Here is a 20,115-nt window from a genome sequence, read left to right as displayed (position 1 = left end):
CGGTCTTCTAAAGACAAACAACACCTGCTATATCAACCATTGCTCACCTATTTTTCAAATACTAGGTATATTTTGAAAAATTATTTTAAGAGACAAAATACAGCTTTCTATAAATTAATCAAATGTTGTACACACTGCTTCCATTTTTTTATCATATTGGTATGGAAATTAAAGCAGATTATCAATATTACATAAGACTGAGTTGATTTTTTTTTTAATTCCTGCTGAAACACTGAACAAAATGCAGTTTAAAAGAATTTGTTTTAATTTCATAAACGGAAATAAAAAGTTTAACTATTTAATGTCTTTTCCAGAGTGAAAATAAATCTTACCAGTGAATCCTGGAGGACAAACACAACTGTAGTCTGCAACCAGGTCTAAACAAGTTGAATTGCTTTTACAGAAGCCATAAGTGCACTCATCAAAGTTGATTTCACAGTTCAGACCTTCAAATCCTTGATTGCAAAAAACCAAAGAGCTATGTATTATTCAGCTATATCTGTGCCTTCTTTTCTAAAGCATGTTTTTGCATCCCTTTTTTTCTAAAAAAACCCCAACTAGTTTTCAATTTACTGTTATAATAAAAATATATTGAAGTCCTATTGAAAGATTTTTCTAAAAGCTTTTTCTGCTCTATCATTAAATACATTTGGCCATCAAACATAATTTAAAAGGTGCTAATAATTGAAATAACAAATTTAGGATTCAGTATTTTTGCTAATCTAGGTGAACTTTTAGTTTATCAGACTGAAGAACCTATAGTCCTGCCATTTTGAGGACATCGTAGATGAAGATAAGTAATGCTGGGATTTGGGCATCTGGTTATAGTTTTAAAAATCAACTCTCAAATAGTTTCTTCTCTACTTTTTCTCTATTTATTTCTTGTGTCATAGCTACTTTTAGCAAACTCTGAACTCCAGCAGTGTTTTATAGTACTTGAAATTGCTAGAGAATCTCCACTCCAATATATGACATTTTATGCTCTTGTAAATGTATTTTAATTCATCGTCATGCTACAAAATGACTATCATTAGTGCTGTCACAGGCAATGGCTGCAGGAAGACCATGACTAATGCTAAGCTATCAGCACCCTCAGTGCAAGGCATATTCCCATAATTTCTCAAACTGACCACAGAACCAATTTCCACTGATCCCTAAGACATAAAACTTTAGAATTACCCTTAGTTCATTAATAATGTATACAGTAACAGTTCTCATTTGCATTTAGAGTTCAATCAGATGCATGTCTCATAGGTAACAAGTAAGCCACAAAATTATCAATGTGGATGCCAAGTTTTATTTTTCTATAAGCTGATCAGGCAGACTAAACAGCAGAACGATCTTTTCCAAGCTTAATTTTCATCTGCCTTCCAATATCTGTTTTGGCTTCTAATTAAAGCTAACTAATGATGGAGGCTGTACTTATGAGAATTAATTCTAGCAATTTCATCTTTTTGATGAGTTTCTGAATTTATCATCACCACTAGAATGCTTGTATTAATATATAAATATCTGAAATATTGTAAGCTATGAAATCAAGTCAACCATCAGTCCATACCTACAAAATAATAATACTTGAAGGTTAAAACCAGCCAAGTATAAGAAAGTTGAGAACATAAAGTACTAGGTTATAAATAACAACTTTTATTTTTACTAAAAATCATACCAAAAAATGTAGAAATATTCAGAAGCCATTTGTGAAAGTATTTCCGAAAGATATCCTATTTTTAAACATTGTAAAGAATTTTAGCTTTTCGTTTAACTGTTTATTTTCTTGAAAGCACTCGTTTTTGTACATTTCTGATAACACTGACCAATATGCATTTAAAAAAAAAAAAGGCCAGAATTGCTGAAAATCACCTTATTTTTGTCTGCAAAAGTTCTAATAGATTTTTGTACTGAAGATATATTACAGTCATTATTATGGCCATTGTAATTTACTTGCTATACTCAGTCACAAAGCTGAAAGTTAGTCCATCAGGATAAAATATTTTCTTTATAAGTTTATTGATTACATTTTCCATGGATTTCACATATTGCTCATTTCTGTTTCCTCCACTCCTTCAGACTTCTCCAAAACCATGAAATTCTATCTGAAAAATAGTGTCACAAGTATATCTGTCTCCATTCTTAATAAGCATGCATGTTTTATTTGGTGCCTTTGTGGATGAAGATGCAAATGAGATTTCAAAAAAGAATTAATGACTTTCATAGAATGGAAATTTTAACAATGGTTTTGAAAACTGTCAAGAAGATGTTTTGCAGACTGCAGGCAATTTTGAAAATTGTCAAAGATAATAAAAATAAATTATTTTGAACAACTTACCGTCAGGGCAAAAACAATCATAGCTGTTGACATCATTCTGACAGACAGCACCATTCAAGCAGGGAGCTGAATTGCACTCATTCATTTCTATTTCACAGTACTGGCCTGAAAAACCTGCAAAAGAAACAAAATAAGCTTTGATTTTTGTTTTTTATCTTTATGTGTGCTATTAACATTAAACTTTTATTCCAAATGTTGTTCTGTAGTTAAAACCAAGAGGTGTTATGATCCATATTTCCCTGAAAAAGGAAGCTGGAAGCAGAGTTTCTGTATTTTATTTACAAATAATTAAATTTCACTCATTTATCATTCAATATTACAAACATGTCTTTATTGCTGGAATAAAACAATATTAAGTAGAAAGTATTATCAGGAAGTAAGATGACATTCATGTCAGTATGCAAACTATATATAGATTTTCAAGGATTTTGCTTGCATTAGAGTCTCTTTAGTATTTTATGATGCTTTTTTTGAATTTTGCCATCTTCATATAAGAGATAGTACATCAATTATCTCTCATCCCATGTCTGGTGCTTTCTACCGTGGAGAGAAGCAGTAGGAAAATACAGAGTACAAATACACTGAAGTGTAACTAACATGTGCTGTATGAGTCAGATTTTTAGCATGTGTGAAGTGCTAAAATAAGGAAAGTAGACATCATTGAACCAAAAATCATTAGAACAAAAAGTGTGAGGAGGAAGGAGCAGCAGAGAGGAGCTGATATGGTCTGACCACAATTCTCACTCTGCATCCCCTGTGCTGCTTAGGCTGGGGAGCTAAGGGAGTAGGGAATGAAGTAGTGAACATGAGCCTTGGGGAAAAAAAAAAACCAAAAACAAAAACGGATGATGAAGACATTATTTAGGTAAAGGAAAAGAAATTTAAAAATTGTATTTTCTTAAAAAATATTTTTAAACCCATCAAATGAAAACAAATCATTAAATTATTTTTTTAAAAAAGTTAGAAACGATGGCTTGTTTTACATGTTTCCTTCCTATTTTTATGTCATCTTTAAAGCCCCTCAATCTTGTCTCATTTAGAAAATAAATTCCAAAGCCTTTAGAATCATCAAGAAATGTCAATCAGTGATGCATTTGTGAATACTAGAAAAAATGATTTGCGTAGAATTGATATTTTTGAAAGTCTATTCCTTATGATTTTATCAGCAGAAAAGTACTTTGGGACCAGCTATAGCGAGAACATAAATAGAAAGCTCTCATAAAGTGGTAGATGGTAGAAATTTCATCTGTGCAATGATGGGAACATGCTCAAATACTCAGCCTTCATATTTTATGTGCAGTTCTATATGCGAAGATCTTTAAAAAACAATGTGTAAAATTAGAATTGATTAAAAAACTAATCCATGGGTGCTGTGGTTTCAAACTTCCAATGAAAAACATTGCAAAATTAGCTAGTTTTAAAATCTGTTTTATATAGCCTAACTTCGTAATGAGTGAAGACATGTAAAATGACACTTCATCTTTTAAACACACTGATTTACCAGTGTATTATGGGATTAAATATCATGAAAATGAAAAGCTGAGAGGCAAAATTAATTAATATAAATCCTTTGTTATAAATTATAGCATACTAAATGCATGAATTATCACAAGTGCAGTTTTTCTTTAATTAATATAGAGATTTTTTTAATGTGTGGTAAATTGGAAACATTGAAGAATGTATCATATTCCCAGAGAATTTACTAGTTATTTCATAGGACTCGTCAAAGTTCCTAATTTGAAAGTCTGGAAGAGTGAGTTTGGAGTCACAGCTCATGCCAGTAGTGCCAAATGTGACGTTCTGAAATTTAATATTTTAATCATTGCTACAACATCAAATTAGCACCACAAAAACTGCAGAACTTACCCTTTCTCAAAGTAACAATGAGAAATTTGTTACTTTCTTAAGCAACAAATCTATAACTTCAAGGTTTTCTTATTTGTATCTGATTGCTCTACAGATGCACAACTGGACATTCGGTAGGAGTTCTAACGAGGTAACTCCTGCCAGCTTCAGATGATAGAATAAATGTATGAGACATTAGGTTGTTAAACACACATGGAAACCTTCATTCACTCCTTTTATTCAGCTTTCTCAGAAACCATTTAAAAAATCTTTTCTCATGGGACTGGTAGCGAACAGACAACTAATCCCTGATGTCTCAAGACTTCTGCTTTGTAATATTAACAGGTAGAATAAAGCAGTATTTCATTCTCAAGTTTATGTTTAGTACCTTTTGCATTTCCTTCTGCATTAATTAAATATTATGAGGTCTTACTATCACAATTTCTTGCTGATTTTCTTTCCTGCTAGGAGGAAGATAAGAATTTCCTGATGTCATAGAGCAAAAGAGGAAGGATGGGAAACAAAGCTATAATTAAGAAATATTCTTTTAACACAGTGAGAGAAAAAGAAAATTCTTCAGTATGTTAGCTGCTCTTATTAGCCACCAAAGTGTCAAGTTACAATGACTTTTATTTCTTATAATAAAGAATCTTCATGATTTGGCCTCTTTGAACAATTCTGTGTGGAAAAGATGAGAGAACACTACTGTTCTGATAACTTCTCATCTTTCATGGTAGCAGTAGCCATCTTTTATCCTGTGTCCAACAAAGGGGAATCACCCAGCTAAAAGAAAAAAGAATAGAAACACCAACTAATTAGAAGTGCTCCATAATGGAAGAAAAGAGAAAAGGTATTGAAGATCGCACAACATTTTCCTACAATGTGGCATTGTATCCCAGAAAAAAAAAATTAAAAAGATCTTGGACTAACAAGAAACCCACACAAATTACAGGCAAAAAAATTGTCTCACTTTCTGAGAAGTCATAGTTTGGAAAGCAATCCTGTTAAACTGTGATTGGCAATTTTCTTCCTTTCAAAGATATTCTGTACTATCATTTCCATATAGCTCACAAGAAGATGCAGATCTTAGTTTACCTCCAAAGATTAGGAAGCTGAGATCTCTTGTTAGATTTCTTTAATCAAAGACTGGAAAGACAACTGCTTCCCTCAGGATGGAGAAAACTGAAGACAATGGAAGAACTAAAAATACCAGTCAGAAAAGAAAAATAGGATTTTTCTTAGAACCACAATATGAAGATTTTCATGTCTAGAATGTTGTCCCAGTATAAACAAACAATGGATTGGAATTAAGTTGGGTATTCAGGCAGCTGGTTATTTCTAAGCTACTCTCAGTCATCTTTGAAAGGTCATGGAGAACAGGAATGGTGCCTGAGGATTGCAGGAAAGCCAGTGTCACCCTGGTCTTCAAAAAGAGCAGGAAGGAGGACAAAGGAAACTTGAGGCCAGTCAGCCTCATCTCCATCCATGGAAAGGTGATACAACTGCTCATTTATGGTTGTCATCCCTAAGCATGTGGAGGATTGTTACTGGGAGAGGTCAACATAGGTTCACCAAGGGAAAATCATCCCTGACCAGTCTTATAACTTTCTTTGATGGCATGACTGGCTGGGCGGACAAAGGGAGAGCAGTGGATGTTTTGTATCTTCACTTTAGCAAGGCTTTTGACACCACCCCTCATAATATCCTCATAAGCAAGCTTAGAAAGTATGGGTTGGATGAGTGGGCAGTGCTGTGAATTGAAAACTGGCTGAATGGCAGAGAACAGAAGGTTGTGATCAGTAGTGCCGAGTCTAGTTGGAGGCAGTGTGCCCCAGGAGTCAGGACTGTGTCCAGTCTTACACAACATATTCATCAGTTACTTGGACAAGGGGAAAGAGTGTACCCTTAGCAAGTCTGTTGATGATAGAAAACTGTGAGGAGTGGCAGATCCATCAGAAGGTTGCGCTGCCATTCATCAAGACATGAACAGGCTGGAGAGGACTCAAATAGGTTTTCCTAAACCCATTTCTCTTATGTCCAGTGTCTGTCCCTGACATTTTGAGGATGTTTATTAGAGGAGGATGAGTGGACAAGAGGAAATATCACAGGTGCACATACAGAGCTGCAGATATTGAACAGTGTTTTTTAAAAGTTTTCATTGTATTGTTCACTTTTGGCTGTTACAGCTGTTCAGAGCTGCCTTTGGTATATTACAGACTTAAGGCCTGGGAGGGAAGAAGTTAAAGGCATAAATCAAATCTGTCTTTAATAGTATTGTTTGGTGTACTCAGTGTGAATTATCCACTTGAAAGATTTGAAAAGAAAATATAGATAAATTTGTCTCTTGTCACATCTTCAAGAGAATTTTTCCTGCAGACAGAAAACAATTTAAATGTAATTTGTAGTTATATTAACTGGTTTCTGCTGAAGTATATTATTTGCTTTTAATATAATATTATATACTTAGATTATGTTTATTTCTTGCTGATCTGAATGCCGACAAATGACACCTCTTTCACAAACATCAATTAGCTATCCTATGTACTTGTAGAACCTGAGAAAGACTAGGCTTCATTTGCATTATTTTTAAATCAGGAATGAGTTAAGAAGGGTGCTTTTAACTACATGATAATCCATGTATTCACACTTAATTAATTACTTTTGATATAAAAAAATAAACTAGACAACAAAATAGAAGAAATGAGTCAATTAAAATAAAATATATCTGTACACTTGAACTTGCACCAGCTTGATAAGATTTTAATTGGGATATCATACAAGTTTCACTATTTCCATACACAGGAAAATATGAAAAGAAAACGTGAATATTAACACAGAACATAAAGGTATTGCTACTGTGATGTGTTGTCAAACATCAATACTGCAGGAGCAATGACCATATTGTATTAAGAATATTACAAAACAGACCTTCACTTATTCAAATATCACATGTGCTAGTGACACTGGCAGTAAATACCAATTCCTTCACATACAGATGCAGAATACATATTTCCTTTCCCTCTTCACACATGCTGCTATAATAAACATTTGTCTTTCTTCTTCAAACCTTTGTCCTCTACTCTCTATCATATCCCATATGAAGACTTGAACAACCCCATCAGCATGCTTTAGGAACTAGGAAGCAATTCTGTTCCTTCATCCATGCAACTCTTCTTTCCATCAGACAATGATAAGAGCTTTTGAAGAGACACCGTCCCCATGAATAAATATTTCCATACAGTCCAGTGAAGAAGAATGCCTCCCATAAGTACATACATGCAGTTCCCATTCCCATTTTTGGGAATCTTTTATGTAAAAATGTATTGATCTAATTTTAATTTACAATACCATTATAATGCAATGTAATACAATGAATACATAATTAATATACAATTATAATATAGTTACCATATAATTATTCAGAACTAATTTAATTAGTATATTATAAAACATAGCATTGCATAGTATAGTATAGTTTAATTCACACTGTAATTCAGAGCTTGATCATAAAATGGTGAGTTTGTATTAGCATAAAAAGTATGTAAACAAATTATGATCTGTATAAATATTTTGATATTGCCTTCCCTGTGTGGCAAAAAGCTATCGTCAGAGCACGTAACAGAAGATGCAGCTGCTACACAACTTTTCTCTACACAGAAAACTCAAGGGTAGAACATGTCTGAAAGATGAATTAAAAATACTAAATTAGCTTGCTTCAGTTATGGCAAGGAAGATAACTGACAATTTTTCAGGCTGCAGGTCTGGAAAAATATAGCATAGTTATTTACTAAGCATATAGTTTCATAATTACTCTTTTTTGCCAACAGACTCCTACATAAAAGTAATTAGTTTTGACTCTCAGACTTCATAACTCTAATTAGACTTCATCCTCAAGATGGAGATGAGACCTCTTTTTTCACTGCTACTAGCCTGTATTGGGCTTGTGTGGCAAGGTTTTGGTAGCAGAAGGGCTACTGAGGTGGCTTATATGAGGAGCTGCTGGAAGTTTGGCCCATGATTGACAGAGTCAATGCCAGCCAGCTTCAAGTCCCTGGCCAAGGCCAAGCTTATCAGTGATAGCAGTAGTGCCTCTGGAATAACACAGTTAAGAAGGGGAAAAAAACACCAGGTGCAATTGTTGAGAGAAGCTTGAGAATATCCACATGCAGCACATGGAGGACTCCATGCATGAGCAGGTGGATGCACTTGAGACTGTGGCCCTGTGGAGAAAGGAGTCCATGCTGGATCAATGTTGTTTGCAATATGAAGTTGTTTAGAAAACAGAGCAATTTTTATAGAATTATAGCTGCTCTGTGAAGACATATATGCAGTTAGCTGACTCATAATGGTCTTTCATATGTCAAAAGCTCAGCATTGCCATATTTTTCAGACAAATTTTAAAGAATTAAACATAAAAGGAATAAATATTTTCACTTTGTCATAAATAATCCAAGTAACTGTGGGTCAAATCTAAAGAATGCAGTTGTTTCAATAGAAAAAATAGAATGAAAATAAGTTTCTAATATTTGATACTTCAGAATTATGATTCCAACTAAAAAACATGTCTAAATAATTCTTTCTCATTCTTAGCAGAAGGGCCACAACCACAGAAAAAGTAATCTGCGTTATGAATATGTCAGAGAAATGAAAACCTTCCTGAACCCTACAGGCATCCTGGTTAACAAGAACTCCCTGGATGCCTAGATCTATTCGATCACATCCTTACTTACCAAGGGCAAGAAGTCTTCGCTATTAAATTTTATTTCTATTAATGCACTGATTTGTAAAAAAGAAACTATATATATCTAAATCTATATCTAAATCTCTTTTGTATAATTCCATTATTTTCCACATAATTATACTAATACAAATGTGGTCTAGGATCAACTTCATGGGAGTTTGGATTCAGACCCTTCGTATCAAAGTAATAGTTTTATGAATTAGTAAGGGTCCTAGACATTTTCCAGGGATGAAAGCATAAAACTGAAAAATATTTTATGTTGCAGTCTTTAAAGTCTCAACTCTTAAAATGTCAAACCAAGTCAGATACTAAAGTAGTTTATATGTGCATCTCTTACACACAGGTTATGTGGTAGAAAATAAGGTACATTTGCAAACTGAACTATCTACACCTCCAGCAATGATGTGTGAACTCTCCTTGTTGAGATCATATTTTTTAATTTCTTGATTCCAACACAAGATGACTTTATTACAAGCCTCCTCTGAGAACAAAGGAACAACAATTCAATCCATAGGACTGGTTGGATAGAAAACCAGAAGAATGGCACAGTATTTTCTGCTTCAAATGACTATTGACAAAATAAAGGAAAGGTCTCATTAGAAGAAAACACTGCTTTTTAAGAAGATGTAAGAAAGATTTTTTTTACAATGAGAACATTCACTGGAATAGCCTCCCCAGCGATATGGTAGAGTCCTCATCACATTCAAGATGTGACCGGACAGGGTGCTAGATAATCTCACTTAGGCTTCATTTCTCATGAAAGCCTGGTCCAAATTATCTTTTTGAGGTCCCTTAGGTCCCTTCCAACCTGGATTTTTTATGAATCTATCATTAAAAAACGAAGTGAAAAAGCTTAGTTAGAATGACCAGGGAAATAGCCTGTCATACAACAGAAGACTCTGAAACATTAGTTTGTCTACTGTAGCAAAATGTAGGCTGCAAGGAGATATCAGTGTTTCTCCTAAGTCTGTCAATGAGAAAAATCACAAGAAAGGTGAACAACTATTTAAGTTAAAGCGTAAATATCATAGGTACAGTGATAATTGATTTTTGACATTTAAGTGGCATAGTAGAAAACCTTAATCAGCAGAGAATCTTTTGATTCTGGATAATCTTCCAGCTGGAATGGCTAGGATGAAAGATCTTGAAATTCTGCAAACCTTTTTTTAAATTAATAGTTGCAGAAAGTCAAAACTTGATAGGTATAGAAAAACAGTTTGTGGGAAGATTGGTTATCATCACAAGAAACTGGATTTACTTTAGTTTTGTATTCTTGAATTTATTTTTTTAAATTTTATTCCTATAAAGTTCAACTAAAATAAATGTTTTACTGAAAAGTCTGGGAGCATAAGCAGCATAAAATTTATAACAAAACCAATAATAGTAGTAGTAATAATAACAATAATAGTGATACTAATACTAAAACCAAGTAATTGGCAAATTAATCTTGTCAATGAAGTTTTGTTTGCTGCTTTCCTGTTCCCTCTTGTTTCCTTTTCCTTTTTTTTTTTTAGAAATAGTAGGTTATCAAATTTGGATTGCAAGTGAACAACAGGAAATACATGAATGTGTTCGTGCTACTTATGATTTCTCTTCTTCAGAGAGGTCCATATCAAATTCAGTGGTCCAGCTATTTCAAAAAGATACAAGATCAAGATTCATTTTTCTAAATGTAGCTTCCTTCTGCTGTTCAACATGTTCTGGGGTGTTAAAGAGATCTGAAAAGGATAGATGTTGTCAGAAGTCTTGGGGTCTGAAAAATTACTAGATACCTATATTTAGGCAACTGAATCCCCCCTTTGGAGCACCTATATAGATATAGTTTTGACGCGTGGTCAATCTTAAAATAGATCATAACAGAATTATTAGATTACTTAGCTTGCAAGGACACACTGGAGGTCACCATGTGTAGCCCTCTGCTCAAAGCAGATCCAATTAGATCTGTTTTCTCAAGATTTGGCTCAGTCAAGCTTTCAGTAAGCACATTGATTCTACAAGTACCCTGGGAAACCTGGCCAAGTTTTCAACCATCCTCATGTGTTTGGGTTTTTTAAAAGTCTAATCATCACTGGGAGATTGGAGAGGCCTGTTGCCTTTTTTCCAATCATTGATTGCTTCTGATAAGACTCTGGCTCTGTCTTCTCTATAGTCTGCTATACTGAGACCATTAGGTACTTGTAAACAGCAATAAAATCTACCTTTACTCTTTACCTCTTAAGGTTGAAGAGACCCAGTTCTAGAATCTTCATGTACAATCTACACCAGTCCTTTAACCATCTTGCTATCTCTCTGTTGCACTCACTCTACTATGTCACTGTCTTTCTAACACTGGGGACCAAATACAGCAACACAGTCAGTGAAAAAAATATATTTCTGTATTCACCATTTTTACTAAATTACCTAAAAGAATAATATTTGGTTTAGATTAAAATGCATCCAAAATATTATATGAAGGTAAAAATTAGATTTACTACTGCTACATGTTATAAACTTAAGTATTCATTAGTTTTTTTCATAGAAACCCTTATAATCTCTGATGAACTTCTTAATCTGCATAAATGAAGTGTGATAATATTGGGTATTAATGAGAGGATATAAAATTACATGAAAATGTTCATATGATAATGCACTGGCTTTGTCTTAAAAACATATTTCAGCAAGTCAACATAATAGAAGAAAATCTGTTTCCAAACATGAAGATAACATTTATGATCATATTAGCACTGCATCAAACATTATTCATGGAATCATATAATTAAAGAATTCTTTTGATTGGAAAAGGCCTTTAATTTCTTCAAGTTCAGCTGTTAAGCTATAACTTCCAAGTCTACTGCTAAACCATGTTCTTAAGAACCACATCTATGCATCTTTTAAGTGCCTTCAGGGATGGTAGCTCAACCACTTCCCTGGGCAGCCTGTTCCAATGAGTGATAATCTTTTCAGTGAAGAAATTTTTCCGTATATCCAATCTAAACCTTCCCTTGATTTCATTTCCTCTTGTACTGCTAGAAGACAAGAGTCATGTCTAATAAGTCTAGTAAGAAGTTTCCTCAACTGTTAGAATCCATGTAAAATCAGAGAAAGTAGCTATTAGCTCTAAATTTAAAATTTTAAATAATCCCGTAAACAGAAGACATCCATAGTGTTCAGGAATTTAACTGATGCTAAAGGATATTGGAGCGTATGTGTAGGAACATCTACTCTTGGGTTAAATGTATTGTCCATACTGTAAGCAAAAATAAATTTCACAGCTTCAGATTATAATGGATTTGCACAGAAAGAGAAAGGATACAGAAATCACACTGGCAACATTAATTCTGGCTTTTCCAGATTTTGAAATTTTAATCATTATTTTAATACAGCTCGTGAAAATATAGATAACAGGTGCATTCAAGTATTAAAGAGAAAAGAATAAAACCTCCAGTCATGCAAGGGATACTATATGGGGCAAACTATTCTGTTTCTACAAAAGGCCACTGACCTCCATAAGGTGAATTTTTCTATCAGATGATGTCCCCAACAAACATACTTCACTCTTTGGTTGCAGTACTAATCTAAAGCAAATGAATGGGATACTGGAGATTAACCTAGAAGCATTAAAACCAGAATCTCATCTCCCAGATGTTCAGATTATTTGTTCTCCATCTCTGGCTGTTCAGAGTTAAGGCATTACTAACTCCATGGAGTTAGGAGGGGAAGGAGAACATCCATAACTTATCTATCTTACCTCCCTCAAACCACCCTGCATCTCTGTGGGGTTTCATGTCATGTTTTTATTTTTTAAGCACTCAGTAGTCGAGCCTAGGATACCAAAGTATCAGAAAACTTGAGAACAAGGAGAGAACAGAAACATTAGAATTGTCTAGTACAAGGGTTAGAATTATTTGTACAAGAGATAAAGCTTTCTTGACAGCCAGTTCAAGACTGCTGAACAAATTTCAATAGGATTTAAGAACAAACATATAGCAGAGAGTACATGTATTCAATTATTTAAAAAAAAAAAAAAATCATCCCTGTATGATTTGCCCTTGCAGAGAAAAATAAAGACAGACTTGCATGTGGGAGATGCTAGTCACACAAATCGTAACGTGGGTCTGAATAGAAAAGCATGCCCCCTGACAGGATGATTGTATAAAAACCGTGCAAGCTGAGGCTTACTGATTTTACTTGTGCTACAGCAGGAGATCTTACAGGCTTTTCTTTCAACCCATTCTGATTTTCAAATGCCCCTTGAAATTTTTGTTTAAAGATGAAAAGCGTCAGAGTGGTTTCTTCCATTACTGTTAAGAACAGTTGTGGGATTTTTTTACTTTACTATCTGTCTTTTTGAGAGGATGTCATTACTGCAGACAAATTTATAAAGCCACATCAAAACTAAGGATGGATGAACAGCACCTGGGTACCTCCCACTGACAAAAAGCTACAGATGCCAGCACAAAGAGCTCTGTTCCAGGTGAGATGCTGAACACGCCTGTTACCACAGTCGGCACAAGGACAACCATTGTTTCATTTGTATGTTGAGGCGTGAGTAACCTCTTCCTGCATTTATGGTTTTCAGAGACTTTAAGTTTGATTGGAAAGATCAACAGGATTTACCGCTCAAATAAAAGGAATAAATTACAAAATGCACACAATTGTAAGAAAATACAACACATCTATGAGTCCAAATTTTCCTTAGGGTAACTAACTGTATTAAAGAATTTATTTACAAGAATTTAAAACTCTGGTTTTGCTTGGAATTCTTTTTATTGAGTTTCTGCTTTTCTTTCTTATTGCGCCTCATCTGTTTTTTGGTTTGGTTGGTTGGTTTTTGTTTTTTCTTGTAGTTATGTCTTATTCTACATTTATTTTTCTAACAGATTTTAAATTGTAATAAACCAAAAATTATTACTGATTAATTCACTGTAAAAGAAATAGAATGGACAAATTATATTAGAAATAATAATTGTACATCTGGACTCTAATAACAGATGGAGACTTTCTCTCCAAGAGACTAAAATTCTCATGCATTTAACAGTTATATGCTAGTTGCCCAGCATATGTACAACACGGATGCCATTTTCCCCAGATAAATATCTCAGGGGACATGGAGCATTGTTAATTTCTTTTAAATAATTCAACAGAATATTAATAATTCCACAACTCCTTAGATTCATAAGTCTGTTTAAATTAGCTGTCCTTACAAGTAAAGTATTCAGGACACAATTTTACCCTAGGAAAACACTCAAATAAAAGTTTAGAAATAGTCTGGAGACTAACCTTAAATCCAAATGAGAAATAGTTCAGAATATATAGCATTTGAACTAGGATTTGAATGTTAATTTTGCCTCTTTCTGCTAAAGCCTGCACAAATTCTGTCATATGAGGAATTAATGAAGGCTCCCTAATTTCCCATAATTTATAGAGGCAAAGATGCTGAATACGACTCCTATTGAAATTGGTTGAATTGACATCCTTGAAATTTGATAACCATCCATGCTGGGTCTGGGGTGGGGGAGAAAGCTGAAATTGTAAATGCTAGCAGGCAGCAGGTAATTCTGGATACCTGAGTGGGTAACTCTCAGCAGATGCCCACAACTTGTTAGCTGCAGTTGTCATGTGGCCTTTTTGAAAATTTTCATAGCACCTGGACCAAATAAAAGTTGCATGTCTTGAATCTTCCACTTAATGGAAAGACATATAAGATCACCAGCTACCTGATCACATAGTGTGCTTCTGCACAAAGACTGTTTAGGCTGGGAGAACTGAGGGGTTGGCTTTTCAGAGAGGGGAGCTGGATCTGAAAAAATATGAGCTCCTGGAAACAAGAAGTGGTATTATAGAGAAGGAGGTTGGTAAAGAAGGAGGTGAAAATCTTGGCTGGTGGAAAGATCCTGGAAGTGAGGGAAGAGACTAGAGGCCAGGGAGATGTGTGGAAACAAATGCCAGGGGAAGCACAGGGACCATTGCCACTAATGCCCAAGATTAGTAACTTCGAGCAGTTGCTCAAAATTAATCAATATTACTTTCTGCTTGAGCATCCAGAAAATCAAAACATGGTAAATGTAGTGCTGAAGGAGTGCAAGTGGGTGTGAGTGTGGGATGACCAAGTATGGTAAGAGCTCTAATCCAGTTTGTTCTTAAATAAACCCCATTATACAGATACACTGTGGGCTGTCATTTATACTGTCACCCATGACAGTGGCTTGATTGGCACCAAAGATGTCATTTTGAAGACACAGAAAATATATGATGTCCCTACTAGAGAATGTCACTTTGCTTGCAACAAACAAGGAGCATATTAGATGGTAAATTTATATCTAAAAGCCTATATGAAGCTGACACTGCAAGGCTTTGAGGATTGTGTCACATGGCACAATTTCATAGAATCATAGAATCATAGAATGGCATGGGTTGGAAGGGACCCCAAGGATCATAGAGTTCCAACCCTCCTGCCACAGGCAGGGCCACTAACCTCCAGGCCTGGATCTACACAAGGTTGCCCAGGGCCCCATCCAACCTGGCCTTGAACACTTCTAGGGACAGGGCATCCACTACTTCTCTGGGCAGCCTGTTCCAGCACCTCACCACTCTTTCTGTAAAAAACTTCCCCCTAATATCTAATCTAAACCTTCCCTTCTTTAGCTTTAATCCATTCCTGTCATATTCTACCCTTTTAAAAAGTTGATTCCCCTCCTGTTTGTATGTTCCCTTCAGGTACTGGAAAGCTGCAATGAGGTCCCCCCACAGCCTTCTCGTCTCTAGGCTGAACAAGCCCAACTCCTTCAGCCTCTCTTCGTAAGGAAAATGCTCCAGCCCTCTAATCATCTTTGTGTCCTCCTCTGAACCCTCTGCAACAGTTCTACATCTTTCTTGTATTGCAGGCCCCAGATCTGGACACAGTACTCCAGATGGGGTCTCATGAAGGCAGAGTAGAGGGGGACAATCACCTCCCTGTCCCTGCTGGCCACCCCTCTTCTGATGGAGCCCAGGATACCATTGGCCTTGTGAGCTGCAAGAGCACACTGCTGGCTCATGTTAAGTTTCTCATCCACCACAATCCTCAAGTCCTTCTCAGCAGGGCTACTCTCAAGGAGCTCTTCTCCCAGTCTGTATCTATGTCTGGGATTTATTTCCATACAGATAAAACATATCATCCAGAATACAGCTGCTTATAAATGTAACCTGGTCATAAACTGTCCTGCTGTTTTACTCCTGTCATCATTGGTCTTGATGGCTACTACTGCATGTTTGGATCAGAGAATCATAGAATCAAAGAATCACGGAATCATAGAATGATTTGCTTTGGAACGGAGCTTTGAATATCATCTAGTCCAATCCCTCTGTAATGGGTGGACATCTTTTACTATATTAGATTGCTTAAAACCCCATCCAACCTGTATTTGAACACTTTCAGGGAAGGCTCATCCACAACTTCTCTGGGCAACCTATGCAGTATCTCACCAACCTCACTGTAAAAAAAAAAAAGTCTTCCTTGTAATCAGTCTACATCTACCCTCTTCCAACTTAAAACTGTTGCCCCTTATCCTGTCACTACAGGCCTTGGAAGAAGTCTCTCTCTGTCTTTCTTATAAAACCCTATGGAAACATAGCAATAAGATCTCTGATGGGTGTGCTTCTATTTTCCTCCCAAGCATGTGCCAAGAATAAGGTGTTCCTGAAATTCTTATCTCACCCTAATCTCAGTATTACTTCAGAATAAAAGCAGAGATTCATATTCATAAGTGGTCATGGACCCACACATACTTACAGAATATTGACTGCTGTGTACTAAAAAAGGTAAGTTGCACATTTCACTAAGGTGGCAGATCTGGGTTTTTGAACCAATTTCTGTACTCTGTGGGTTTTTTGTGCTTCCATTACTGTTCAGCTTTATATTTTGGAATTTCATTAGATTCCAAAATAAATAAGTGTAGCAGTAGAGATATAAATGATAAGATTCCAAAAATATTAATTACAAAAATATTATTTCTGTATTTTTTAATGAATCCTTACTGGGTTTACTGTGAATGGAATTTTTGCTAGCAACAGCAATCAAATAAGTATTACAAGTTGTCAAAGAACCACTTTTATATTTCCATTTGTCCTATGAGTTCTAATTAAACTTGTATATTAATAAAATTATTCTAAGAAACATAGTAATATATGAGTTAGCTTGTTCTAGAGGGTACTCTTATACTGAATTCATAATTTATTCTCTTTTGGATCCCTAAAAAATCAATGTGGCTAATAGTTTGCGTAAATTCAATGATTCATTGCGGTTTTCCAGAAGAATTAAGGAGGTGGTAAGAGAATTCCTGTTGAGTGGTTGGGTGGGGTCTTGCAATTTTCCATGGGCTGTGGGAGGACACTGGTCCACCATCGATTTCTCCATAGGCTGCAGGGCAATCTCGCTCTCCAGAACCTGGGGTACCTCCTCCCCATTCTCTTCACTGGCCTTGGTGTCTGCACAGTTTCTTATATCTTCTCACTCCCTTCTCTGATGGCAAAAAATCGGCTGCTAGTGTTTTTTTTTACTTCTTAAAGGTCATTCCCAGAGGTGCTGTGACCATCACTGATGGGTTCAGCCTTGGTCGACAATGACTCTGGCCTTGAGTAGGCTGGTGTTTACTCTGTTGGGCTTACAGAAAGCTTATAGTTGCTTCTTACAGAAGCCACCTCTGCACCCCACACCCCCACACCCCCCACAAAACCCAGCCATGACAAACTGCAATAGAGTGGCTGTCAGGGGATGTGAAGCTCAAGATCAGCCTTGGCTGTGGTGACTATGACATGTTAGAGTTCAAGATCTTCAGGGCAGTGTGGAAAGCACAGAAAAAGCTCACTACTCTGGATATTAGGAGAGCAGTACCATGGATCAAAGCCCTTGATGAAAGAGGAGGCTGAGATATCTGTATTGTATTCTGGGAACACCTCGTTGATGGTTTCACTAAGAGCAAATTGTGTCTGTCAAGTTTGGTGACTTTCTATGACAGGGTTACATCATTGAGACGTGCATCTGATGTCATCCACCTGGACTTGTGCAAAACATTTGACACTGTCCCACACAAAAGACTTGTCTCTAAATTAGAGAGGATGGATTCCCCACTGATGTCCTCTGCTTCAGCCCCAGGGAAGTTAGTGGGCACTAACTGCCACCTTAGACGTGGATGACAGCATCTTGCCCTGGAGGGGGCAAGGTTGTCTGGGTTGAGGCTACTGGTGTTCTGGGAACTGTTCTCCATCCCAGATTGGATTTTGTGCCACATGTTGTCTCACCACTATGGCTGCACAGGCTTTTGCAGAGGCCTCTCCTGGCCCAGTCTGTACTCCTGCTGTGACAACTGCTATGCTCTTGGTATACCAGGTATATTTTGCCTGCTAAGTACTCAAAGTGTAGTTGATATTAACATACCTTGCTGGCGCAGCTAAACATGATTAACTGATCAGAAAATGAGTTTTTATTAAATAAAAATGATTTGACCTCAAAGACAAACATTTTGAGACAGTATAACTCCTTCTCTTGCAGCATCTGAATAATAAATTTTTCCTCCATCTAGGACCTCTGTGAACTGGTGTGAAGCTAAGATCAGGATACAAGCAAAAAAAAAAAGAAAAAAGGGGGCAAACCAAAGTACAGGTACCTAGAAACATTGCCACAAGATTTAGTACCGGGGTGGTAGATCGTTGGTGTGATTGTTTTGAGACAGGTAAACAAGCAAAGAAAATGGTTAATCTCTATCATCGCATACTATTGAAAAATGTTTTCCTCTCCATTCATGAATAAGAGGGTAATTTGGTTTTATAGAACAACTGAGTATGGGCAATGAAGTAGTTATTTTTCACAGCACTCAAGATGTACCATCACCATTTCCTGAAACAGAGAATTTTAACAATGATGTGACAGTTTAATGCAAGACCATGGAGACCAACTGCTTTCAGTGCTGTTACAAGGTGAGATAACCATGACAAAATGATTTCTGTATGTGTCTATAGGGAGCCCATTATGAGTCTATCATGCTGGCATTGCAGTGTGAAATTATGATGGGGAAAAAAAAATCATTCAAATTTGTACTGCATGACAATGTTGTTCCAGCATGAGTTAAAGTTATATTGCAACTGAAATGCAAGCCTTTTGTTTCCTCTGCTCTGAATAGGTCTTTGCCTAACAACAAAGTTTTGATTCACATGTAGAGTAAGAGAACTTGATTCAAAAGTAAATTATTAGAATTACCTTCAATTAATCATGTATTTTTCTCTACTCAATATAAAAATTCTGCCTAGATCAAGACGTTTTGTTACAAAGTTACCATCAACAGAAATTCACTCTCTACAGATGAAATACATAAACAAAACTACAAAGCTAGAAATCAATTATCCATGCCCTCATAATTTATAAAAACAGAATATCTGCTCCTCACTTGCTCAAATTTCCATTAGCTTTCTCCAATCCAATTACTCTTACACACCTGCCAACTTGGAGTTCTTTTGTTAACAAAATAATTTTGAGCTTGCTCTTTCAGACATACTAACATATCTATTTATGTGTATGTTTCCAAATATTCCATTATTTGCCCTTCTCAATCAGTGATTTTCTTTACAGCAACAGTATTTTCTTATTCACTGATCAAAGGCTATTTTCTTTTTTCTCATAAAAGCTTCACTTGCCTCAAGTATTTTTTAGTCAATAATTATGATTCAGTTTCTTAATAGATCCACGTTTTCTAGGACTTTCAGTTAAAAATATGTTTCATGCTATTTCTAAATGATGAATGTTCTTATTCACTCTCATTTTTTAAAATTTAACCTTTTTGCATAATATCTAGCCAAATTTATATCCGCTTTCTTTTTTTCAGAGAAATACTAGCCTGAACATCCTTATTTACTGAATAAACTAAGAAAGTGGGAAGAAATCTTCCAGTTAAAGATAAATTTACACAGTGTTAAGAAGTTATTCAACATTGTGTTATATCTCTTGTGCCAGGAAACAAAAGAAGTTTCTGATATTGTCTGCAAGGATGCTTATCTCCCCAGTAGGTATGGGAATAGTTAGCGTGTCTCAAGTGTGTTGTTCTATGGTTCAAAGCACTGGAGTTTGAAAAGCCAAGACTTCTGTATTCTCTTGGCTGTGTAGTTAGAAACGTTTCATTTTAGAAGTTAGCATAATGCTAGTGAAAATATTGAACAAATATTATCCTTTAATAGAGGCACTTAAAACAAGTAC

General features: G+C 35.6%; 1 protein-coding gene across 1 annotated transcript in view; it reads right to left on the bottom strand.

Annotated features, from left to right (window-relative positions):
- EYS (eyes shut homolog) overlaps positions 1-20,115 on the bottom strand; it is a gene marked incomplete at both ends in the record, with an annotated part of 784,773 nt that overhangs the window by 584,955 nt on the left and 179,703 nt on the right. The window contains one exon of the mRNA XM_084261159.1: positions 333-455. Within this exon, the coding sequence (XP_084117285.1) occupies positions 333-455 (123 nt within the window). The remainder of the gene's footprint in view (positions 1-332; positions 456-20,115) is intronic.

Source organism: Gallinula chloropus, assembly GCF_964237585.1.
Source record: "Gallinula chloropus genome assembly, chromosome: 3".
Classification (NCBI taxonomy): domain Eukaryota; kingdom Metazoa; phylum Chordata; class Aves; order Gruiformes; family Rallidae; genus Gallinula; species Gallinula chloropus.
Note: the sequence above shows the minus strand (reverse complement) of the source record. Positions and strands in the feature narration are given on the sequence as shown.